The sequence below is a fragment of the Eupeodes corollae genome, chromosome 1 (assembly GCF_945859685.1).
Source record: "Eupeodes corollae chromosome 1, idEupCoro1.1, whole genome shotgun sequence".
NCBI classification, from domain to species: Eukaryota; Metazoa; Arthropoda; class Insecta; order Diptera; family Syrphidae; genus Eupeodes; species Eupeodes corollae.
The window spans coordinates 109,015,219-109,041,627 of NC_079147.1; the positions used below are offsets into that span (position 1 = coordinate 109,015,219).

At 34.7% G+C, this 26,409-nt stretch overlaps 1 protein-coding gene across 5 annotated transcripts in view; it reads left to right on the plus strand.

Moving 5' to 3' along the window:
* LOC129938818 (GATA-binding factor C-like) overlaps window positions 1-26,409 on the plus strand; it is a 111,395-nt gene that overhangs the window by 61,602 nt on the left and 23,384 nt on the right. For 4 of the 5 annotated variants that reach the window (XM_056046601.1, XM_056046602.1, XM_056046604.1 and 1 more), the window contains exons 5-6: window positions 730-873; window positions 22,873-23,018. In XM_056046601.1, coding sequence (XP_055902576.1) covers window positions 730-873; window positions 22,873-23,018 — 290 coding nt within the window. Of the gene's footprint in view, window positions 1-729; window positions 876-22,872; window positions 23,019-26,409 lie in introns of all 5 variants that reach the window. The other variant, XM_056046606.1, reaches the window with a different exon arrangement.

The following is a 26,409-nucleotide window of genomic DNA, read 5'->3' on the forward strand; positions in this document are numbered from 1 at the left end:
CAAACAATTTATTCGTTGCAGTGTGGATGGTATGTGGAACGCGAATAGAGTTTGACAGTTCGTAGCAACCACACTGCAATTCGTTACTTCCAAGTTTTTACAAACTTGTCTTGTTTGAAATTTGAAAAATCACGTTTGTTCGTCCATTCGTTGTTCGCTCTCATGTGCAAGGCCCTTAAGACAAATTCTTCGTTTGATCCGTTCTCTGTTCACATCAAATATAACATTTTGTTTAATCCCTAAATGACTTCTGACTTTCTGGCATTTATAACTGAAGATAGAACACATTTTCGGCTTTTGCGCCAAACTAAATTCTATTTTTTACGCTTGCCCTTTGCACTTGCTCAGCTTTGGCCTGACTGACATAAGGTTATTTTTTTACCAGGTTAAGGAAATAAGAATCCTTAACTAACTCTGATTTTAACTCCAAATGCGATAGCAGACTTAAGCCTTGTTAACACCAGTTTTTGAAATCTTGATATTCACCTCATATTGCTTTTGTTTGCTTTTTTACCATTGATTCAATTTGAAAACAAAAAAATAAATATTTTTATATAAAAACAATAAATTACAAAAGTCATAGTTATTAAACTTATGTCTAAATCAATTTCTTAACTTTTTCCATTCTTTAAAAATTTAAAAAATATCTATGAGATATAAATTTTCCTTTGTATTCTTTTTTGATTTTTCATATTTTGTTTTCTCTTTCTTTTTCTCTTAATTTAACAGAAGGACGAGAATGTGTAAATTGTGGCGCCACATCAACGCCATTATGGCGAAGAGACGGAACCGGACATTATCTATGTAATGCATGTGGATTGTATTATAAAATGAATGGACAAAATCGACCACTGATAAAGCCAAAGCGAAGACTGGTAAGTATCTACAACGAACTGCAAATTTTATAAACATAATATATAGGAAATGTAAAAAAAAAAGAAGGAACCAACGATATAAGTTTCTACCCTTAGGTTAAAATGTTTATACGGTTTTTAAACAAGAAAATGAAATTTTATTTAACAAAAGGTGAATAACCTTATTTTAACCCTTTAACATCGCGTCGTCGTTGTTATGATGAGTTGAGATCTTCAGTTTTTCGATCATCTCTCTCAGGATACCATCTTGTGCACATTTTCTTACCAAATTCCTTGCCAAAATTATAGCCAAAAGGGCGTGTAAAGTTGTCCCTACATACATATTCGTCAATTAAAAAATATAATATCAGACCTCTATTTTTCATCCAATTTTTTATATAAATTTTGATGAGAAAGATGAGAACCAAAACCTTCATCCAAAGAGGAGCCTTCTTAATTACACAAAACAAATCATTAGAAAATAAAGAAGAATCCATAAAACAAAAAATAAGAAGAAACAGAAAAAAGAATCTGAGAAAAAAGGTTTTTTTTGGGAATTTCTTGTTATGAAGAAAATCGATTGCCTGCACGCGTGAGTTTTATGTAAATTTTTCTATCTCCAGGGTGGTTTTCAAGAGACATTCATTGAATTGGACATCTCAAATGTCATAATAGTGTCGTCTGTCTCGACATTGTGGTCATTTTCGTTGTCGTTGTCCGTCGTCGTCTATATATTTTTTTGATTCCAAGAAAAATTCCAAGAGAGAGCCAACGAATTCGAATCCGAATGGACCTACGACCTACCTTCCAAATGAAGAATAACTCTGATTTCCCAAATTCGAAAGTATCACATATGTAATAGCTTTTTTGATTGTTGTTTTGTGGGATGCGTGGCGCCATCACCTCCATATCATCATCATCCAATATCCCAAAAGAAAAAGACCCCAAATTGACACGAAAGATTATAGTGCGCCTATATCGTATCTCTGCTGATGCTGATGGTGATGGTGATGCCCATCATCTGCATCTCTATTCTCTTACTTGTAAATGCATATACTCGTATGTGCGGGGCCCGGCCGCAGCCCCTCCTCTCTGGTGCTTCTGCGGCTGCTGCTGCTTCTGCTGGTTGGTGATTTCCATAAATTTCCTATCTAAAACCTTCAGATTGAGTGTTAAACGGTGAACATAAATATTTAAATTAATTAACGAGGGTTTTTCACCGTCTCATCGCGACTTGGTCTCCGTCTACGTCTTCGTCTTCTTTTTTTTAGTCTTTTGTGATATTTGAAGACCATTCAAGAAGACTACCTTTCTATAGGTTTGTATGTAGCAACGGCAGCAGCAATTTGAATGATGTGCAGCCATCTTTATTCTTTTGTTTTGTTTGTTTTATTTTTTGTTTTGTCGCCTGAAGAAGGAAGAAAGTTCCATTACTCCTTGAAGCGGTCAGTAGGTAGGTATGTATAGGTATAGGTACACCTTTGTAATACTTCTGAGCTGAAAGTTGGACAGCGCAAAAACTTTTGCATGGTTCGCGGTTGGACAGCACAGGAGACACATTTAACTTGAATATACCCTCCTAATTACCATTCGAGCCAGCACAGTGCATCAGCACCGCGCAGCGCAACGAGGACCATCCATCCGTTGATCGCGTTGGAACGGAAGTCTTTCTTCTTCTTTTGTGCTTCTTTATATTGTTCTCCCCCTGAACTATCTCAAGGCTTTGCGGACACAAATACTGGGTGGCAATTGAATTGATTTAAGGTTACATGGCATATTTCGGTTTCGATTTTGTTTCTTTTTTGTTTTTGTTAGTTTCTGATGCCACGGTTGACGCGTATCGCCATTGTTCGGCAGCTGTTTGCTGCTTCTTCTGCTGCTGCTACTGCTTCTGCTGATGTTGTTGGTTTTTTCATGCTTATACTGATGTTGCTGATGTTACTAATGCAACGCTCTGTGCGGCTCAATGATGTGCCAGTGCCATGATTCCATGGCTTGAGCTGAGCTGAACTAAACTGAGCTGGCGGTCTTTCAAGTTAGCCCTGGGTTATACATCCAGAGGGCCAGGCCAGGCTATTTCGTTGACTTATTTCTTATTCAATGATAATTTATAGCTCACTTTAAATATATAATTTTGTGTTCCGTTTGTGATGATGGCTTGTGTTCATGCCGCGCGCTTGAGCTTGCTGGTACTGATACCTAAGCTAACCTATACCTAAAGCTGGTTGAGTGCTGTTTGGTGACATTGATGGTTTTGTGCGAATTTGCAGAATGGGCTTTTCTTTCGGGGGATAAAACACTAATAAAGTATATTTTATGTGACATTTTGATGTCAGAAAGTCTGGCTGTCTATCTCTCTCTCACTCTTTATATTGTTCTTTGAAATTCCGCCAGAGGCACCTGTAATTAAAGTTTAAAACAATCACCATGGAGCAACTTTATAACACCAACAATATACATACAACATACAAAGGCTTGCCGATTGGTTTACGATGAAATGGTGGTTCTCTCACCTTGACTCACTTGGTCTGGTCTTGGTACGGTTATACGGTGTATATAGGTATAGGGTTCCTTATGTTTTGCTTGTAACACGTAACGAACATATGCCCCAGAGGTGGTGGGCCATATCTATAAGTTTCTGCATGGTGCATTATATTACCTATTGTGTGATGTGTGGTGGGTGGGTGGTTCCACATGAATATGTTTTTACCTTGCCGCATGTTTCACATGCAAAGTAACTTTATTTCACGTTTGCCTTACCTTTATACCGTGTTTTCATTTTTTCCCTTTCTTGAATTTGGTTCGTTGTGTTGTAAGAAGCTTCAAAAAAAGGTATTGCTTCTAATGAATATAGAGTTATCGACCATGTTGATGAAAAAAAAGCAAACATAAAATTCTCTAACAAGAACTTAAAGAAGCAGAAGTCAGTTTCATTAAAATTTGATATATATTTTTTTTTTAATATCGGTTTGGTTTTCTTTGTTCTAATGTAACGTTTCTGAAAGCTTTCATAAAACTAAAAGACAGATTATAAAAAATGTGAATATCGAATTAATTATGTGTCCTGTACAGAAATCAATAAACGGATAAACGGAACTGTTTTGTTTTTTCCTTTAGAAGGTCAAGTTTAAAAAGTCCTACCGTATTTTATTATTTCACTGAATTTAACACCACAAATATTAAGTTAGGTTAAGTAAGGTTAAAGTGCTTGTCCGTGATGGAGTACGACACACTAAGGCCAGTTTAATAGCCCATAAACCTTTAGGCGTTCTTCTAACCTAAATGGAACCAGTTTACGTTCCTTGCGAAACATGAAAGGTTGATTATTTTAAAATGATTAAGATCATTTAGATCGTTATAGGAGAATTCTTTAAGAGGTGAAGATCTGTTTCCCCCTCTTCTTCATCTATACAGTTTCTGGAAAAGTCATTGAAGAATAACGCCTGTCCAAGTGGTTTGCTTGCATTAGTCAAAATTGGTAGAATTTGTTATATTGTACCATTTCTGTCGAGTTCATCTATCTTACAATTTCCTGGAATGTTTCTATGGCCCGAAACCCAACAAAGGTGAATATTAAACTGTTGTGCCATCTGCATTAGAGATGATCGAAAGTTATGAACTGTTATAATGTTTGTAGAGACAGAGTCCAGTGATTGTAGAGACAGATTCCAAAGATCTAATAGCGACCTGAGTATTTGAGAAAATCCACATATCAGATGTTGATATGACGTTTTCTTTAAGTCAGAAAAAGACTTCTCTTATCGCCAAAAGCTCCACCTGATACTCTACAATGATTCCGAAGTCGGAATGAGAGACTTAATTTCAGTCGTTTAAAGTACACACCTCCACCAAATAGCTTCCTTTGTTTTTGATCTATTTGTGTAAAAGTCTTCTAGGAATGCCCTATCCTGTCAGGAAGGTATAGAAATATAAAATTTACTGTCGAATTGCAGATAGGGGATGGTGAAGTCTGTGTGGTTTGGTTTTGATTTTAAATACTTAAAAATCACGAAATCGCCAATGATGTTGTTACCAACTTGAAAGTGGTTTGTCTTTCTTATTGAAATTACTACTCAACTTGTATCATAAATAAGCAACAGAGCATACAATTGACGGTTTTAAATAGATCCAATATTCTACAACTGTTGCTGGTAAGTTAGCTCAAGCCCTTTAATTCCTATTGATCGACTTACTTACATATAATTTCTTCAACAACCTTAGAATTATGATTTCAAAATATTTTATTTTAATTGGAAGAAAGACTCATTGTCTAAATTCTATCAACCAAAAAGAACCTCTTCATAAGAAACCAAGCACACCCTAAGGACAAATCTTAGATAATTAAAAAAGTTCCACCTGTCTTGAAAAATGCGTTATATTTGTCACTTGCATGAGTGAAGTTATAATTTTGTGACAAAATAAAAAAAAAAAGAAACAAAAATGATTTGAAACAATTCTCCTTGGTCACAAACGACATGTTCCATGACCCAAAGTCAATTTACACGCAACTCACTTAAAAAGGTGAAGAATATATGTATGTGTAGGTAAAGGCACAATACAAAGTTGTAATTTTAGCGGCAAGTTCAAGCATAGTGATGGTGGAATTAATCACATCTTGGCATTAAAGAAAAAAAAAGTCATTCCCTCTTTTTTTTGTGTTTCCTTCAAATTAACAAAAAATAAAAAAAGGTGACGCTTTGTGTTATCGATCGCGACGAACAAGCTTCTCAAAAAAATCATCTATTCTCGTTGACGCCAACTTTTAAACACAACAATCCTGTAAAAATTAAACTCGTGACTTTTGTGTCCAGCAAAAACACACACAACAAGCCCGTCCCCAGAATATCTGCAGCAGACAATATGTCATAATAAAGCACCTTTATAACACTGAGTTGTGGTGACGGCGGCGGCGGGAGTGGTGGCGGCAACTCGCAACTACTACCGGCCGGCGGTGGCGGCCGGTGTGCTTTACAAAACAGACTCGACTTGTATAAGTATCTATACAGCAAGTACCTACCTACCTACAACTTACCTACCTTTAGATACAATATTTTACATTATTCGTAATTCATGCAATTAGCAGTGATTTTCCCACAATAAATATTGTCATGTTGCATATTCATGCGGTCATCGATTCGTTCAATTTTAATGCATTTGTCGTTGCAGTCTCCATTTCCATCTCCGTCTCCGTCGCCGCCGCTGGCAGTAGTCATAGTCGTAGTCGTATAGTCGTTTTGATGTAGTCAAAGTCGCCAAAGTTGATGCCTCGTGTTATTCATGTTTGCAGAAAATTAATTAATCGATAAGCAGGTGGTGTGCTAAGCTTATTGCTCACAGTGCTCAGTGACATTGCCTCAATATTATTTTATTTTACATTCAATGAACGAATGGACATTCTCTTTTTTTGACATTTTACAATGAAGATCTTCATTGTTGTATCTATTTAATATAACTTAGCGTAGAAGATTATAAAGGGAAACCATAATGACAAGTTTATAGTTGTTGATTAGGTTAACGTCAGTTGTCAATTGAAAAACATATGAATAGTTAAATAGTAATAAGGCTTCTTTATAAGATGTTTCATATCAATGTTGCAAAAATTAACTAGTTAATCATGTTTATACTATTTTCTTTAACAACAAATAATGATGTCTCCTGGTATTCTGCTACAAGTTCTTAAACTTCAAAAACTTATTAAGGAAATCATAAGAAGACCGGAAGTCTTACAATCAATTCCTAAACTTGCTAAAACCTTTTTTAAACTTTTCGAAAGAAAAATCGCACTGTCAATTACTTTATTAAAATTTGATAAAAATTCGTAAGTCGTCTAAATTTCTAAGTTGTTGACAGAGCCTTTATTTTCTATGATCTTTCCTTAATAACAATTTTTCTTCAAAAAAGTCTCAAGATAGGATTTTGTCCCCATCCTGATCATGGTGCTTATTCGTCCCAAACTGCTTTAGCATATGTGTTCCGATAACCCACTTGAGTCTCTTATCGACAAAATAAAAAACCAAAAGTGAGCTCTAGAAATACCTGCAATCAGACAATTACACCACAATCCTCATATTTCAAAAAATTAGATACTCATCAGTTCACCCTTGCATCGTTTATCTCCTTATTCCGATTCCCTTATTTCTTGCATCATATTCGACGTTGAAGGCTATTTAAGGGCTTTAAAAATGGCGGTAGAACTATAACCGAAACAATGACATCGTTCCAACATCGCCATAATATTGTATGCCTTTCGTTTTGTTATACCGATATTCTTACAAACAATGATCTGTCGAATTTTTACTAATATCCCTAGCCTTATGGTTTGTACCTACGTTGAGCAATTATGCTAGAGGTCTTGGATTAAATCCCTGCCTCTGCCATCCTCTGCCGTCTAAAGTTTTTTTCATGGGCACTGCGTCTCTTGCGCGGTATTGAGAAATCCTCCAATTCTTATCATGAAAAGTTCTTTCTAAAAATTAGCCGTTCGGATTCTTCTTAAAACTGTAGGTCCCCTCTATCCCTCTACCGCAAACAGCAATGATTAAAAGTTGTAAGTCACTTGGCCCTAGTTCTCAACAGACAGTTTTGGCACATAATTTAGGTCTGTAGAATTAGCCAGTTCAATTGCTCCCTCAATCAAATGAAATACTTATCAGTTTGACATTGATCTCAATTCCAAATGTACTGTAAAGAGATCCTTTTCTTAACCGCACATCAAGAACATAGAATGCCTTAACCAAATCTGTTTTTTCCTTCCATTTTGATATTACAAACTTTAAGCACAGGTATCTCATCCCCTTAATAAAATGAAATACTCAAGAGTCTGACCTTGAGCTTAGTTAAGAGCTTACTGCAAAGAGAGTCTTTTATTAACCGCACATCAAGAACATAGAATGCCTTACCCTCACCTGTTTGATATTACAAACTTTAACCACCACTGGTATCTCATTCCTTCAATCAAATGAAATACTCATCAGTCTGACTTTAAGCTCATTTTCGAAAGTACTGTAAAGAGACTCTCTTCTTAACCGCACATTAATAACATAGAATACCCTTCCAAAACCTGTTTTTTTCTCCCATTTTGATATTGCAAACTTTAACCACCACTGGTATCTCATCTAAAATCCTTCCTCATTCTGTTTAAATGTTAAGGGTATTAATAACCCCTTGAGTGCTTGTAAATTATTAAAAAATTTCATAGCCTGAGTACGCGGAGTCTCAAAAAACTTTTTTTCTGAAATATCAAAGTTTGACATCTGAAGAACCTGATCGCACGATAAACTCAAGCATTTGTTTAGGATATAATATGCATTAAAGAGTCTCGTACTTGGCAGAAAATCGTAGGTCTCTTCTTTTCATACGTGATAAAGAGTAAAACAAAAAATCAATAAGTATACCGCAAATCTCGCCAGTTTTCTTGCCTCTATATATATACTCCTTCCCCTCTTTCCCTTTCCCACTAAAAACCATTGTAGCATGACAGGTGTTTTGACACCTTAAAACAGGTCATTTATATTTGAATTCAAAATCATTTTGACACTTCTTCAACACTCTTTTATATATACGCGACTTTATTCCCATACACATCATACAACTATCTAACCACATAAGCGTCAAAATTAAAAAAAAAAACACCCGGTCTGTTGCGCATGAATAATGTGATGTCATTCGATTTGGCTTTACTCTACAATACCTTAACTTACCGTCAATAGGGATGCCTATTGACTTGACACACACATTGAATTGTAAATTGAATTATTAATGATTCAATCGAATTCATTTTATACCTATAAAACATTATCAACCAAGAGAAAGGTATAAAAGGTGTAGGTACCTTATACAGGTACCTACTCCTGTATGTGTCTACACTATGTGTGTTATGTTTCTCGAAGTTATAGAGGAGCGGGTGCCATACGCGCAATTACATTCATTAGCGTCGAATTCGAATTTTACGATATCCCCCCGCGCAACCAAAAAAAGGTTTAATGTACATTTATGTAGGTACGCTGATATGCCGCTTCAAAAACGACAATAACAAGTTAAGGGCAAGCATTTTACTATACCTATAACGACCGTCTAAACTATCCAGCGAGTTGACTTTTTGTACAAAGTATATGTAGGGCCATCCCCATCATCAGAATAGTCTCTATTATTCGAAGTCCGAAGCCGAACCGGAGTAATGGAGTGCATACATTAAAATTGAGTAGAAACGAGGCACGAAAAGTGTCATTAATATTTGTCACTAAACACACGTTCTCTGTTCTGCAATACCTATAAAGTCATAGAGTCTATACCATATATGACAAATCCAAGCTCGGATAGTCCTTGCATAGCAAGCATATGGATGCCCTTCCTTACCATACCTATGAAAAGACTACAGTCTATGGTATTTCTATCGATTTGCTTTCATATTTTTCATGCGCTCTATTGTGTTTTTTGTATAAGGTATATGGCAGGATGGTTTTGGATTGTTTTGTTGTTGTTGTTTCTATCTATTTATCTATATCTTTATCTATACATAAGTATAACTTTATATAGTCGAATCTATTGTGGCTACTGTGTAGACATGAACATGCATTTTAATCGATAACAACAATTGACCATCACAAACTCACTCGACTATGGTCATATAGCTCGAAGTTGTCAAGCTTCTGATGGGTTAAAATATGCGCCCAACTTCTCTAAACCAACCATCAACCTACACCTTCCCTATAAAACGAAACGAGAATAGTTATAGACTTAGAGAGCGGTATATACAAGAAGGTCTTTGATAAAATAAATAGGGTTGTTCTTCCTTCACTTAAACTCTTAAAACCCAAACCTCAAAAAGATACTTTAGCGCGAAATATTGTATAGGTAAGGTACGTATAAATTCGTTGTAGGTTATAAGTAGTTAATGTGTGTTGACCGGTGGCGGTGGCGGCGTTGGTGGCAGGAGATGGGGGCCAATGGCTACCGCGGCGACGACGGTGATGACGGTTGTTCTTACATAGGTTTGACTATGCGCGGTCGGTGGTTGTTTTATAGTGCTTAAAGAAGTTGACTGATGATTACCCAGAATGGAAGCGATTGCATGCTTAGCGGAAGCTCGTATAAAGTGTGCAGCACAGACACTAACTTATCCTCAAAACCGTTTTTGTCTTTTTTTTCCATTGGAATTGTTGGAGTAGGTATGTGTATAGTACATATTTAGGTATGTAGGTGCGCTTTTCTTTGTTCGTACCCTTACAAACTTTGGTTTTAAAAGTTGTTATAAAGTTATGAGCGGCTTTGATTGACTTTATGTACTCCTTATAGTTCCGCCGCCGCTCTCGATATATGGTCATCATGTTTGAAGTTGTCGCATTTAACATTATATAGGGTGTTTGTCGGTTTCTTTATAACGAATGGATTCAAGGACGTAAGTCTGTGTGTAGACCTTTTGAGGAACTACGAAAAAACAAATTTTCTTAGAGCTATCAGTTTTTAGAATTCCATCTTAGTTTCTTGCTAAACAGAAGGTTTACATAACGTCTCTACGATTCCGACCGACTAAAAAGCACTTTTAATGGTATACCAAGTGCAATTATCACGGAATTAAGATGATCCAATATGTTTGTGTTCAAAAACTTGGTCATGAATTTGAGGTCAACTTGAATTTCTTCTTACAAATTTGGGGGCTCAAACCGAGCTATTTCCATTTATACTTGTTTTGTTTTCTTTTTTTTCTTTTGTGTAATATTCTGGATGAATCAATCGCATCATACAAAGCCAATCTCTCAATTTGAATGTTTTTAAGAAAAAATGTTTAAAAAAATTAGCTTAACGTGTTTCAACCTTCTTATTTTTTCTAAACTAAGACTAAAGTACTGCATATAGTTTTCAAAAACCTAAATTTCCCTGTGTCAAAAAAACAAACCCAGACATACTTGCATACCTGAATAACTGAACCAAAAATATTATGAAAAAAAGAACACTGGTCTAAGCATTCAACCTTGCGGCAGTCTTCATAATCTACTTAAAAATTCACATTCCGTCATGTGCCTATAAGTTGTATTTAGATGGACGATGTGCTAATATGCTTAAACCACATCTGTTACCAAATTTTTTGTTAAACTGATTAAAATACAGCTTATAGTAATATATCTATATCTACTACCTTCGTTCTTATAGCCATTTATTGCACAAAATGCAAACTTTCTGCAGTTAGTGCTGTGCTGTATAATGCGAGATATTATACTTATATATTCTCCATCATTGTACAAAACGAAGCCCAGAGCAAAAGATACAATATAACAAGAGAGAAAAACCAAAAAAGAACAACATTGCAGCAACAGCAAGAGCAACAACAACTTTTTGCCTTGTTCATTATGTTATTGGCACGCCCAACTTCTCGAGATGCTTTCGTATCTACATACTAAAAACAAAAACAAAAATAAACGCATATAGGTTGTTGTTTTTTTTGTTGTATGTATCTTTTGTAAACTCTAATTTCAGATATCGTTAACTTTTTAATTGATCAGCTCAAACACATACAAAGTAAGAAGTAAAAAAGTTTTGTGCATCTTCATCGACGTTCTCGTCGTCGTCGACATCATCGACATCGTCATCATCATCGGCATCGTACATCCTGGTTGTCGATATAGGTATACAAAGTGCAAATGCAGATGATAGCCCTCTCCTCCGCCCTCCAAAGCTGCATCCTTCACAACAGCCTGAAAACCTGCTACTCAAAGTATAGGTAGAAATAAAAACCTATAACCAGCACGGAAGAGGGAGATTCCTACCTTACCTTCCTAATATTTTCACGTTACAGCCCACATAAGAGATTCCCAACACATCCAGCGCATCTCTCGCATCGCATCTGAATCAGATATTGAAAATATCGTCTCAACTAGGTGGATCCTCATAAAATCAAAATAAAGACAAAAAAAACTGATACCTTGAGAAATTCCCACGATCGTAACGAATTGATCGATTCTTATTTAAAATTCCCCCAAAAAATAAAAATGAATCAAGTTCGTCGCTCAACTCTTTTATTTAAAAGGATGGAATAGAGAGGTAATCATTAAAAACAATGTGCTTGTGCTTGAGCTTGTTCCTGTGCTTATTGCCTTGCGCCATATGGAGGGTGTATTGATTTTGTCTTGATGTATAAACACTCTTGTTGCTGTGTTGTGCATATCCTTGATGCTGATGTGATGAACAGAAGTTTGCGTGAAATTCCTTCGCATTTTCAACAAGAACCGCCTTATACACAAAGTCTCTCTTTCTGTTGTTTTTTTCTTTGTATACTTTGTTTTATTTATGTTAAATATGTAGATATTTATTTAAGGAGTGAGATTGTTGAGAGGATACGGTTAAGTTTCTGTCCTGATTTCACATTGCACATTCTGTGCACTTAGAAGGATACATAAAAACAAGCTAAAAACAACAACATTAAATGACGACATCAGAGAAAGAGAGACAATAAATTTATAATATTGGGTTTAATGTTCACAGAACACAAAACAAGAGCACACACAATCAAAGTTTCGACTCGACTTAGTCGGTATTTGGGGGGTGGTGGTGAATATTGTATATCGACCAATCATGTGACTCAAATAAGGCAAAAGGCACCCTAGCAACCCGTAGTTGTCGGAATGTGCTCGTAAGCATCATCCTTAGCAACGACAACGAACATTATTTACCACGCCCTGGGGAAATTTTCGTCCTTGTTTTCCTTTTCCTTTTTTTTTGTTTTTGTTTTCTTTTTGTGTTGGTACTATAAGTTTTTAAAGACGCACTCTGTGTGTACATACCTATCTAGACCACTCCATTCTGTGTGCACCACTCGTACGTACCTATACCTCTATCCATACTTTATGCTTTATTCTGTTTTAAGGAGGCTACACCCCAGCTTTGTAGTCTTAGTTATTTTTGTGTACTACCCTAGTTCCGTCTATAAAGAGGACGTTTTTTTTGTTTTTTCTTTTTTCAAATCTTGTCATCTTAACTGTGTGGCATAATGAGTTGGAATTTTATTATATAGGTAGTATCTATGTTTCTGCTCTGCTCTCATCTCATCTCGCATCTCATCTCATATCATCTGATGTTGGGTTATGCGCATTAAGATGCTGTCTTATAATATCTTCTATACTACATTGTATCTATAGAAAGGACGAGACCAAGAATAACATCCCCCCATAATAGCACATTATTCAACAACCACCGCTACAGAGCTATAGAGCATCCTTTGCTTCCCCCTTGTCCAAAAATTCATAAGATAAACATACCACCATAGTCCAAAACCACCCATCAGGCCCTCCGCTCCAACAGTATATAGTATGTATGTATGTACATATCTATAAGACGAGGACGATGACTATTTTGCGCAGACAATCTTTTATCTTGCGTGCCTTATCTAGCAAACATATTAGAATCAAAGAAATCTATACAAGAGATGCTTTAGTTAAGATGAAAAAGATTGCAAAGGGCATTGCTACTTTATTCCTTTACTTTTTTTTACATAGGTACCTTATGTACATAAAAATATACATATGTATATAAAAGCTATAGGTATATGCTTATATGAAAAAGATGTTAGATATACGACAAGTGTAAGGGTATTTATAGAAAGATATAGAGAAAAAGAAAGATACTATCGTTAAGATAGATACCGATGGGTTTCCCCCTATTTTCTATTCAAGATAGATTCAGGGTGTAAATCTATGTCGGATTGCCGACGGGATTTTCAAAGCATACTTCTATATATAAAAGAGAAAAAATACTCATGGTTTTCATGTAACTTTTTAGGTATAGATATAAGAGTAGGTATCTAAAGATTTTCCTTTAAGATTTATTTGAGGTAGATACGAGAAGGAAGTTATGATCTATATATTTTATATGGAATTTATACCTATAAGTGTAATTAATATTGAGGATTTATTGTGATGGTTTACTTAAGTTCTTAAAAATTATAAGGTACTTAATAATACTTATAATTATTTATACTTTCGTAGTATAAGTTATGTTATTAATTAGTTTGTATCTTTTGTAAGATTTGTTTAATATTTTAACAAAGCAGCCATTATTTTCCTATATTAAGTGGGAGTTATTGAGCCTCGTAAGGCATTCCACATTTGTGTAGTGCGGCTTATGCTTCCGAAATCGGGCTCAAGAATAAACTGATGAACATTCCTAGAAGTTCGGTTGTTATGGTTGAATTTTTCAAGGAGAGGAATCCAACTGGCTATTTTAATAGAGCATTGTCTTGGATTCAATACCTGGCTGTGCGAGGAATTGACAAATTTTCCAAAAATAATTCTTGTCATAAAAGTCACTAGTCCCTGGTTCTCTACGGACTGTTGCTCCACTTAATTTATTTATTTATTGTTTATACAAATGACGATATAACAATGATGGGCATTAGACCTTGCGGTACTGTTCAAGAGAAGCAAATGTCTAGGTAAGAGAAGGATCAAAAGACTCAAGTAAGTTATTGGGGAACCCGCCCAGATATGAGAATTATACTCGAGTTTTAGACGAATAAAAGCCTTGTAGATTACAGCCACATTAGAGAGGGTAAGAACTTCTTGTACCGTCGGAGAAAACCTAAATACTTACTAGCACTTTTGGTCGATGTCGAATATGTGATCCATAAAAAGTGGTTTTTGATGGACATACCTAGAACTAAAAGCTGTTAATTCTCTCGATTCAAGTACCACCCAACGATAGTGGCGTTTAGGGAGGGTTACGCTATTGCGACAGTAGACGGCATTAAGTTTTTAAAGCATTAAACTCTATCCGTTTTTTCATTCCCCATTGGATAAAATGCTGTCAAACATCCAAAGAAAAAAGTATGAGAATCTAAAAACGAATATGAAAAGCTAAGGGTACTGTCATCAGCGAAACAATTTAGTGGGTAAGAAGTTTCACACAAACCATCATTTCTAAAAATTAGAAAGAGTGCCGGGGAAAAAACGGAGCCCTGAGGCACGCCAGTTTTTATATTGTAGATGTTAGATTTAAAACCGTCCAATACTACTTTAATTAAACGGTACGAAAGGTAATTTCTAACAGAACAGAGAAGAGATTCATCAATACCAAAAGCAAACATATTCGATAAGAGAGCTTGGATGGTAAACTCTATCAAAATAAAGTCAAAAATGTAAACTCACTTCGGTAGCCCCGATTTATATTTTTTAAATCTTACCACAATAAGTATTGACAATCAGCATTTGACTCAGTAGTTTTTTACTTATACATTTTATTTAATATTTACAGTTTATTGTCATAAGATTTCCGATAACATGAATTTCAATTTTTCATATCTAATCTAACTAGTCTTATCGAATAAGCTTATTAAAAAATAACTATAACATCCGTATAGTAGAATGATATATTTTTTTAAAGTATAAAATGACTATTTATAAAGATTAAAGATGACTTGCATAACTTTCCAAAAAAGGTGTGAAAATCAGTTGATTAGGTTAGACTTTCGACATACACATTGGTACGGGGATGGTTCTCAGAAGCATACAATTATGTATCCATTTCTTAAAATAAAACTTCAGAAATTTAAACGAATTACTAAAGTTCAAGTATTGTAGCGGTAGATTATCAGTCTTGAAAAAACAGCCTTATTGGTTGAACAGAGTTCAAAGATCACTGAAGTCATAAGATACGTCTCTTTTCTACAGTTCTGCATTGACTTTCCATTAAAATTAAAAAAAAAAAAACTTTAACTTTCTCAAAACATTGAAACTTTGAAAACATCGCTTTATGTGTGTTGTTTTAATCAATGTTTTAAAATGTGCTTGAATATATTGAATTCTTCAGTAATTTTCCTTGAAATGATTTGTTTAACAGCTGAATGCTGTTTCTTCCTCATCTTGAGAATGAATAGCTCCGAACCTTGGAGCCTTGTTAACTCTAAAAATTGATTTTTTTTCAAAAGTAGATAATTCCACACAAAAAAACAAAGATTTAAAAAGTGAAACCAAAGAGCCCACCCAATTTATGAAATTTTTTAATAATATAAACTTAAAAATTAAATTAATTAGTCTCAACCAATAAAAATGCAAATTTAGGTTAATACAAGTCTTGTTTGTCCTTTTTTCATATGAGTAAAATTTTTTCATGTCTGCTGACATGACATTTAAAAATCAATAAAAATCACGCTAAGTATCATCATCATCGTACTCGTATCAAATTGTTCAATAAAATAAATATTTTAATTGAGTTTATCGACTTTAATAAAAAATAAAATAATTATCTACACTTATACAAAAAACTTCAATTAAATTATTTGTTTTTTGAAAATGGCAATTCGTATAAAATAAAATAAAATCTTCAAGTACCCAAATAAATTGTAACTTAAAACTAAAACTGAAAAAAAAGAAATAAAAATAAAACAAATTTCTTTTTTATTTTATTTTACTTTAATTTATTTTATATTTAAATTCAAGAAACGAACAAAATATTCATATCAGAGATTCAGAGATGATGTCGTTAATTACTCCGCTCTCGCTGATCGTTGGTTGTAAGATAAATTTTTATTATTTAAATTTAGTTTGTTGTGATTTTAAATTTTTTTGCGCAAGGCGTGAGAAGAAAGCCGAATGAGCTTAAAGGTGTGTTAAAGAAGATAGTTTATAATATGATGTAGATATCTATGTAGATATTGACGTGTTAAAAACAAAAACAAAATGAATAAACTTAAGACGACACAAATACATCTTCCGCGTCGTCGTCGTCGGTCGGCAGCAGCAGTGCGGCGGCAAAGTTGATTTGTCTTCTTTTATGATACCGTTATGTATGAAGATTCCTGTCCCGAAAAGCCAATAAAGCATATATCACATCAAAGCCATCAGATCTTAAAGTATTCCCTTTGAGTTGAGAAGTTGAGCTGATGTGGGGGCCATTTTGATTGGACAAAAAGAAAAGCTTAAAACATTTGATGCTGAAGTATCTTTTATGTTTCAGAGATGTTATTCGCCGCCGCCGTCCATCGCTCGCGTTGTTTTTTTATGTTTATTTTGCTGCTTCTTAAATCTCAACTACTGTTGGCTCTTGGCTTTTATTATCGGATCTGAGAACGTCTTAAAAACCTTATTTCCATATGTGTGTTACTCTTTCTTTCTGTGACTTTGTCGGCATCGTCACAACAATGTTTACCATTGGCTAAAGAGCTTTGAATTTTAAATCGATTTTTATTTGTTGTTGTGTATTTTTAAGCTTAATTTATTCAAGTTTTAGCATCATGTATATAAGCACATCGCATAGCGCTTGTTATTGTATAGGAAAGGTTTTAAAGAGACCAATCCAAACATTTGACGCACTTTTATTTCGAATTCAATTTATGATTAAATCAAATATTATCGATTTGTTCTTGAAATCGATAAAAATGAAAATTATTATTTCAAAACCAAAAACTATACACAAACAAAAAAAAGAAATAAGACTAATAAACAAATAAGGAACAGGTACAAATTTCTTGAAGCAGAAGCCATAATATTTGTGATATTTTAGTGCGATAGCGTCTTATCGTATCGCCACTATTTTTCTATTTTTTTAGGTTAAGAAACAAAATTTTTGTATGTATTTCTTTCCTATCACCGAAAAAAAACTGATTACTTTTAGGTATTTTATCTAAATATCAATCATAAGATAATGTTTCTTCCTTAGATATAGGTTTTAGGAACCTTTTGTTGTACGAAGAAGAAGTCTGAGAGGTGGAGGGGGGTAACACAAAAATTGAAAAAATTAATTTCAACTGAACAAGAAGTTCTACAAAAAAAAATAATTCAAATGTAGATCCTTATCGCACCATATCAACGTCGTCGCTCGTCGTCGCCGTAGTCGTCGAGGACAAACTATAAAAGTTGTTCAATTGATAAGACTACATCAACATCAGGTAGATTATTTAAGACTCCCCGATGTTTGTGATTGGTGTTGACATAAAGTATTATCTTTTTTTTTGTCGAATTTTTGTTGGTTGTCATTTTCGTATGAATCCCGTCGGCAAAAGGTATACTATGCAATAAAGTAAAATAAGCGCCTATATTGAAGACTTTATGATTGACCGACTTGCTGATCTGAAATCTACAAAAATTGTAGTGTAACAAATTAACTGTAGGTATATACGGAGTAGGAAGTTGGTAGCAAGAATTACGCAATATCAAGAATCAAGATAACAAAAGGTACGTACATACATCTCTATCACCTGCACAATTTAGACATCAAGAAAGAGTCTCATATGGGGGTTGGGTACACGTTTGAATAAAGGGTTTTCTTCGGTAAATACTATGAATCTTAAGGAACTACCGTCATAAGGCTTCTTTTTTATCAGGATTCTTTCGCATTAAAAAATTGGCTAAAAGTTTCATTATTCACACCTCGAAGAAAAAGAAGTTCCTACATTTGGGGGAAGCAGTGTCATATTTTTAACACTGATTCTAAAGACTCAAAGTCTTTTGCAGTTAGGCATGAATCTTAACGAGCGAATATTAAATAATCAATTTGAAAAAGTTTCAACGAAATTTCTTGTTTGATCATTCAATTGAACTTCTAAAGATCGCAAAATTGCGATAGATCTCCAAATACATACCCCGAGTTTCTTGTTTGTTAAAAAGCTTTATTTTATTATACGCATATACTGTGAGGACATCCCTTAGACCTACTGTCTTCTACATTGTCAACAACCTGATAGGTCCTTATCAAAGTGCGGTCTAAGACCAGGAAAGTCTATAGACGATTAAATATTCACATTTCGGTAAATCCTCGAAAAAGACAAGAACATCAAATCCACACCCACCATCTCTTTACTGATTTCAAGACCGCATATGACAGCAAGTACAGAGATGAGCTCTAAAGAGCCATGTCTAGTTTTAGCATCCCTGCCAAACTCGTCCGTTTGTGCAGGATGACCATGGAGAATTCTCGCTCTGCTCCATAAAGGTTGAAAACAACTTAACCGTTCGATGTTAAAAAAGGCTTGAGAGAGGTGATGCGCTGTTATACAATTTCTTCAACATCATCCCTGAAAGAATAGTGCAGAGCTCCCATGTGAACTCTAGCTTTGACATAACTATCATATGCAGATGCAAATGGCGTAATCGAAAGAACTTACGGCGATGTAAATGGGTCTTTTGTGAGTATTGAGGCAGAGGCTGCAACAATGGGTTTACCGGGTTATGTGGGAAAACCAAAGTACATGCTGTCATCAAGACCTATAACACCGACGTCTTGGTCAAAACATCACCATCGACAGACGTAACTTTGAGGTAGTTAAGGACTTTGTCTACCTAGGCTCCGCTATGAGCACAGAAAACAACACCAACAGCGATACCTTAAGTAAGTTAGTGTCTTCTAAAGTAAAATTTTGTTTGCATTGATAAGCAGCTAAAGCACTTCGTTTGGAAAACCAGACCTGGAAAAACATCCATAGCCTAAAAGTTCAATCTAAAAAGTCTGGATAAAGTTAATAGATTGTTTTGGCTATTGACGAATGCGTTTTGAACCAAATACTCAAGGACATATTTCCGAATAATATAACTCTCCGTGAGTTAGTTAATAATAAAACCTCTTTCAAGAGATCAAGTCTGTATCATAAGTATAACATTTATAGAACTAAAGCTTAAAAAGGTCTCTGAATAAATTCCAAACCAAAATTGATTCATTGATCAAGCAATTTGGTCAAAAAAAAACACCAAAACCATCAAACCAAAGGTAAAAAAACAAAATTAAACAAAAATGATTGTCACTCCAAATGACAAAGATGAATGAATTAGCTGTCAAATAATCCTACAAACACCCGCAAAATATGCCTCAAGCTTCAAGAACGATTCATAACGTATTCGTATGTGCTTTTGATCGATTTTAGGAAGTCCTTTCTTAGAGGTTCCACTTATAACATTCTGTCACTTAAAAAAAAGACATCATATCCAGAGCCCTGATCCCAAAACAACACAAGACACAAAATATAATAAAATAACTTAAACTGAAGACTGTCTTGTTTGTTAGTTTCTTTCAAAAAAATATTTCATGTCGCCCAAGCCTTATTTTTTTGGTCTTCTTGCAAAAAAAAAAGTCTGAGCCATTATCATCAACAACAACCTTTTGCGATCATGTCTGACGTTGATTTTTAATTGATGTTTTTCCAATCGTTTTGTTAAAGAGGTGAGGTGAGTTGAGTGTACCTAAGTCTCTCGTACAACTGTGTCTTGTGTTATGTTGTGTAAGGCAGACCATCATCACAGACAGTCAGAGTCATACAGAGGGATTCCTCGTGTCTTAACTTGGCTAACTCGAACTCGAAATCCGCAATCCAAAGTTCCAATTTTAAATTAAGGTGTAAAATAAAATGTTTGTGAATAAACGAATGAGAATGCCTGAGAGTGAGACATTACACACTGATACACGATTAATTCTTCGTCTGTCCCTCTGTTCCTGATGGAGGACAGTCAAAGTCCAAACCGTCCTGTCCAGGTCCAACACCATCACCACCGACTGACCGACTGGCCGTCTGACCGTTTCGTAGTATCCTTAGGTAAGGTAGTTTAGTTTCTGCTGTTCATCTGTTATGTTAACGATGTTGTAACATTTTGCTCATTTCATTTGGATTGCATTTTGCATTGGTTAACAAAAATAAAACCACAAAAAGATTGAATTCGAAGTAAGAAATTAATTTATACTCCCACAAGCCAAATTTTTGTTTTTTTTCTTTTACACAATGATTTGAATATGGATGACTTGAGAAGAGTATATTTACATTTTTGTATAGCTTCAAAGATACACAATAAAAGTCCCCGGTTTAAATGTGATGCATACATTGTTGTTGCCTGGTTAAATTCCTTCGATCAAAACAAGGACACAATATAAAACAACTGTAATTATTCGACCTGGAGTATAAATTAAGTAGTTTAACATGACATTTCAGTTGGCACACATTTCAATGAGTTGATTTTTTGCATCGAATTCATCCGAACCTTTATAAGATTTCGATTAAAAATAGCAAGTTCATGATTTAGACTTTTTGAATGATGGTTTTTTTCTTGGAATTTGTAATTTGATTTATTTTTCTACTTCAAAGAATCGTCATTAGGTATATTCTTGGCACCGTCTTGTGGAAACCACATATTTTGTTCGAAAAATCGCCGTCCACCGTCTGTTGTTCAAGCACCCATTTGACGTATCTTCGACGCTGTGAATGGTAAGCTGGCTTAAGTTGTTGTTTGAGCTGGACTTTATATGGATACAGATCCAAAATACTCCATAATATGGCTTAAGATAGTCCTAATTCCTGAGATCGAGGAATCAGCACATTCGGGTCTACGGTAACACTGTCACTTACAGCAGCGATATTTTCAGAAGTACGAGCGAAACGATGTTGCAAAGGCCTTAAAATATCTGTAACCAATCCAGTCTTTTCAAATTTCTTTCTGGATATTTTTATCAATTTGTTGTAAATTCTGGTGTCCCTCAGGGAAGCCATTTAGGTCCAATTTCATTTACAAACGACTTGATTTTGAAAATACAAAATTCGTCCGACCTTATTTATATTGATGACATTAATCATTTCAAAAGTATAAAATCAACTTCTGACTGTTTAGTTTTGCAACAATACTTTATTATGTTTAGGGAATACTTACTTACTTAAGTCCTCAGACCTGTTAAGTCCGTTGGGAATCCCTACTACGCGTACGCGCCATCGTGTTCGGTTCCCGGAGATGTGTTTCAGCTCCCTCCAACTTTTGCCTAGTGACGCTATTTCCGCCTTGACTGCCCTGCGCCATGTGTTTCTCGGTCGTCCAGCTCTTCTTCTTGTGCTAACGGATTCCACTGAATTCCTGGCCTGTCCCTTTTTGAAGAACATCATTGGATATACGGTATGGCCAGAAAATCGTAAGGATGTTGCAAAGACATCTATTCACGAAGGTTTGCAGCTCTTGTAATGGCTGAAGTAACCTTCCAGGTGCTGCACCAATAAAAAAGCACAGTTTCGGAATTTGTGCGAAACAGTCGCAGCTCTGTTCTTAAGCTGATAGAGTTATTCCTCCAAATTTTCGACAACATACCGAACGCCGGTTTTGCTTTTCCAATGCGGCAGATGACGTCTTGTTCGGCTCCGCCTTCGATGGAGACGATACTTCCAAGGCATCGAAAGCTCTCCACTTTTTCCACCCGTTGCAAGAGAATATTTATTTGTGAGGATGGTCATGATCATTTCATCATATTAAGAGAATGCTACAATAAAAACCGTGTCGTTTTAAATGTTGGCAAGTGTAAAACCACATAATTTCATTTAAGTACAATCTCTGTGTTTTCTGATTTATGTAGATGTTATTCTTGATCCCAAGTTTACTCTTAAGCAGCATTTAAACTACATGGTTAAGAAAGCTAACAGAATTTTACGATTCGTAAAGAGATTCGGTCGCTTTTTCCTTGACATTTACGTTCTTAAGTTTCTCTTTGGTTCATTTGTAAGACCTTTACTTGAATACAGTTGTGTAGTGTGATTACCTTACTACTTCGTTCATATTATAAGACTTGAAGCAACTTAGAGAAGATTTATGCGTTTTTACCTCCGTTTTCTTCCAAGATCACATGAACACACAAACTCTCCCTTACTCTTTAATAAACCTTCCAACACTCACGAGTCATAGAAAGTATTGAAAATGTTGTTTTATAGTTGGAATCATTAGTCGGTCAATATTATATCCATCAGTTCTAAGTCAGTAAAATGGTAGTTCTAGTCCTCAGTATAAGCAATGTTTAACGATTTGAAATAAATAAATAAGCTTATGGACACTTCTCTACAAAAACACGTAAACATCTGAAAATGCAACACTTCAAAAATTTGCTTTCGATACCTAAATAGAAGTCAATTCCCTATCAACAGAAGTATTTAACTTTAACTTTTTATCTGCAGTAATGTTGTATTTGTTACTCATATAAATTTCTACTGTACTACGGATAGGGATATCCCAAAAAAACACTCCTAATGTATTTTTAAGAAAACCCTGGAACTTTTATCATACTAATTTCCAATTTCAATTTTTGACTTTGCAGTCATTGCAGAGCGCGGCCAAGCGAGCGGGGACATCATGTGCGAATTGCAAAACCACAACAACAACCCTTTGGCGGCGGAACGCCAGTGGTGAACCAGTATGCAATGCCTGCGGTCTTTATTATAAACTTCACAATGTAAGTATACAAAACTTTATTTTAAAAAATACCCTTTATCTTAAAAAAGTATCTTGTGGGGGAAAATCAAAAAAAAAAAGAAGAACTTAAGAATCAGAGGGGGGTTTTATATATAAACGTTCCTCGGATATCCGGTATCACACTGAGCGAACTATGTTCACTCACACCCCGGTTTATAGATGTTAAATAAGTCATCGGAAACTGCAAGCACTGCACAAATTCAAGGGCTAATAAACTAGAGGAAATTATTACAAGCTTGTCTCACTATTAAATGAACTGGTACCATAATATATTTCGCTATAAATCCTTAAACAAATTTCAGAACAAACTCACCAAAAAAAAAGAAGATAAACTATCTAAGCGGAATTGAAGATTTTCAGCCCTCGTTAAGTGCTTAAGCGATTTCACACACCATTTCCTCCCCCTATAATATCCTTATAGGATGATGCTTCCATTCCATATCCATATCGGACTTAGGTAGGAAAGAGGAATAGTGTGTGATACATTTATAAATGTTATGCTGTGACTCTTGAAATGAAATTATACCCACTTTATATCCTCCCAGGACCTCAATTTCTCTTTAGAACAGCTTCTGTTTTCTGTGTATGGTTTGCTGTTATGTTTGTGCATCTTTTGTTGTTACTGATTGGGAAATAATGCTGGGAAATGAGGTTTATAGGTTGACATAATCCTATAGACGATATTATACCATACCAGCCCCATATTCATGATATACACATTGTGGACGGATGCAGTCTGCCTGCCGATACGCGATAAACACACGACGGCAACGGCGACGCCGACGGTAGATTAAATAAATGATATTTGCTAGATTTTGAGACTCTATAGTTGTATTATGAAAAATCATATTGAAAGGGAATTAGAAAGAACATCGCTATCATATCGTCATCAGGGTTGTTACACACCATACCTATACGTACCTAACCTAGGAAGTTAGAAAGTAGCTATAGCCTGAGTCTTTATAATGTATAGAATTTTGTATACGGTTCAGTGGCATGGAAGGTAAATTCAATTTCATCCCTTTTCCGCTTTTATACAGATTATAATATTTTAATGTTGTTTTTGTTGTTGTTGTTGTTTTCGTACTGGTTGCTGGTTTTGTCCTTAAAGGATATGAATTCTGATGAAATAAGAAAAAGTGTGCGGGGGATTTTGATGAATTAGTTGACACTTTTTGTGCGAGAAGTCAAAGCCGCCAAAAGCCAACGGCATCAGCTCACACTTTAAACATGAATTAAGTGGGTAATTTTTATCTCATTTTCCTCCTTCCTTTTAATTCCTTATTGCGCCAATTAAGTTAACAACCAACGAAAGTTTTTAAAAAAAATATACAACTTTATTTGTTGAAGTCCAAAAATCAAATGCAACAAGATTTTAATTCATAACCTGCACAATGAGAACAAACTATAGATACATATTTATTATTTGGTGTGAGAACGGAAATGCAGAAGGCTTCTCACACCTGAATTTAAATGGTTTTAATTTACAAATTCAAAATGAAGCAACTATGTGCTGACAATCAAATTTAAATGAAATGTAATATTATTTATAATGAACATTAAGTAAAAGGTTATGATTACATTGATATTGTATATATATATATTTATGAAGATTCATAACTCCTCCCGCCTAAGTATGAAGTGACGGCCATGATAATGTAACATTATCGTTCGGAGCTTCTTGGTCCATTGCTTCCTCTTCAGGATTATTGTTTCTATGACGTTTAAGGTATAGTATGGTTGCAATTAAGATAAAGATGATGATGATGTAAATCAAAAACTCTGGTCGGTGGTCTGGCATATCTTTGGTCAAAGTGATAACTTCGGTGTTGGTTATTTTGGTTGCTTCCAATGTACTGCTATTAAATTTGTCTAAATGAAGAGAGTTATTAATTTTTATAAAAATTGATGGAATAATTTTAATTTGATCCCAAAACATAGTTAATTTGTTTTTGTAGATAATATTGTTAATTTTTATTTCACATTCTTCATAATGTAAAAGCAGGGTTCCGGAGATAAATTTGTCATCGATTCCACATGTTGAAGTCATCTTCGTGGTCGGGGAATTAATTAATAGTATGAATCCTTCTTCTGGTTGGGTGATACTACTGTTGATGGTGGTTTCGATGACGTCACAGGTTGCTTCCTTGTTTTGAATGATTTTTGGTATGCATTTTTCAGAGGTCAAGTTCTTTAGCTCTTCTTTTGGGCAGTAAAACGTATGTTCAATGGATGTACAAGGTTTGCTCATGTATTGGATGAAATGTTCATTCATAATTACATAGGATTGATTTAAATTTATATTGAGAGTTTCGTTTATAGGGAGTTTTATCAAATGGTATAGGTTGAAAGGTTGTGGGAGAAGGATAGGTAGTTTTATACTGAAAATTATGTTTGTATTATTATAATAAGCTTGTAGAGATAAAAACTCATAAAGTTGTTCGTCAGAAGAAATTTTAATATTTTGTAAATTCATATGTTCATGTATCAGATCAAGCTCACCAGGATTCAAAATTTGTTTGGATATTATATTAACTTTAGCCAAATTAATTGATTCAATTATTTCTTGCAAATGGCTTGTAACAATTTCAATATTATAATTAATCTGATATATATATTGCATGTATTGAAATTTGTCTTCATCGGTTCGAATTTTTTGAGAGATTACTAATTGATACTTGCTCAAATACTCTTCTAAATCTTTTTGCTGTGCATTAATGTGATTGGTTATGTTTGCAAATCTTTGGATCATTTTGTCATTGATTTGTACTTGTCTGTTTAATTCTTTATTCATGTCATGTTCGTTGAGTTTTAAATTTTGTATGTCTTTATTTATTTGTTCTGCGTCATTATTGTCCATGTTGCCTGTAATTGTTTTGATCAAGGAACCTAGTCCGTTGATTAATCCTCTCCTTTTCCGGTATCGGGGAAGTAAAGACAACAATTTTGTTTGTAGTTCTTTAAATTTGAGATTAGTGACATCTTTCATTAATCCTAGGTTTGTATTTTTATTAATGAACTCTACAGATTTCTTAATGTTGTTAATATTTTCTTCATAGGCGGTTAAATTTACGATATGGATGATTTTTATGTTAGATTCAATCACTCGACTCGGACCTAATTTCATGGGAAGGATGCCTTGACTCTTGGATAGATCTGGTATGTCCATGCGTTGACTCATGGCTTGGGTTACCCTGAAATTTTCGTTTTTTTAGTAATTTATTTTTGTGAGCTTTTCTATTGTTTTTGGTTAGTACTGTTATTTTATTGTCTTTGATTACTGTAAGTTTTTTCGCTCTGGGAGCCATTTTATTCCTTCTGTTATTCCGTTCGAAGATTATATCATCCTTATGGAATAAAGGTGGAGTTTC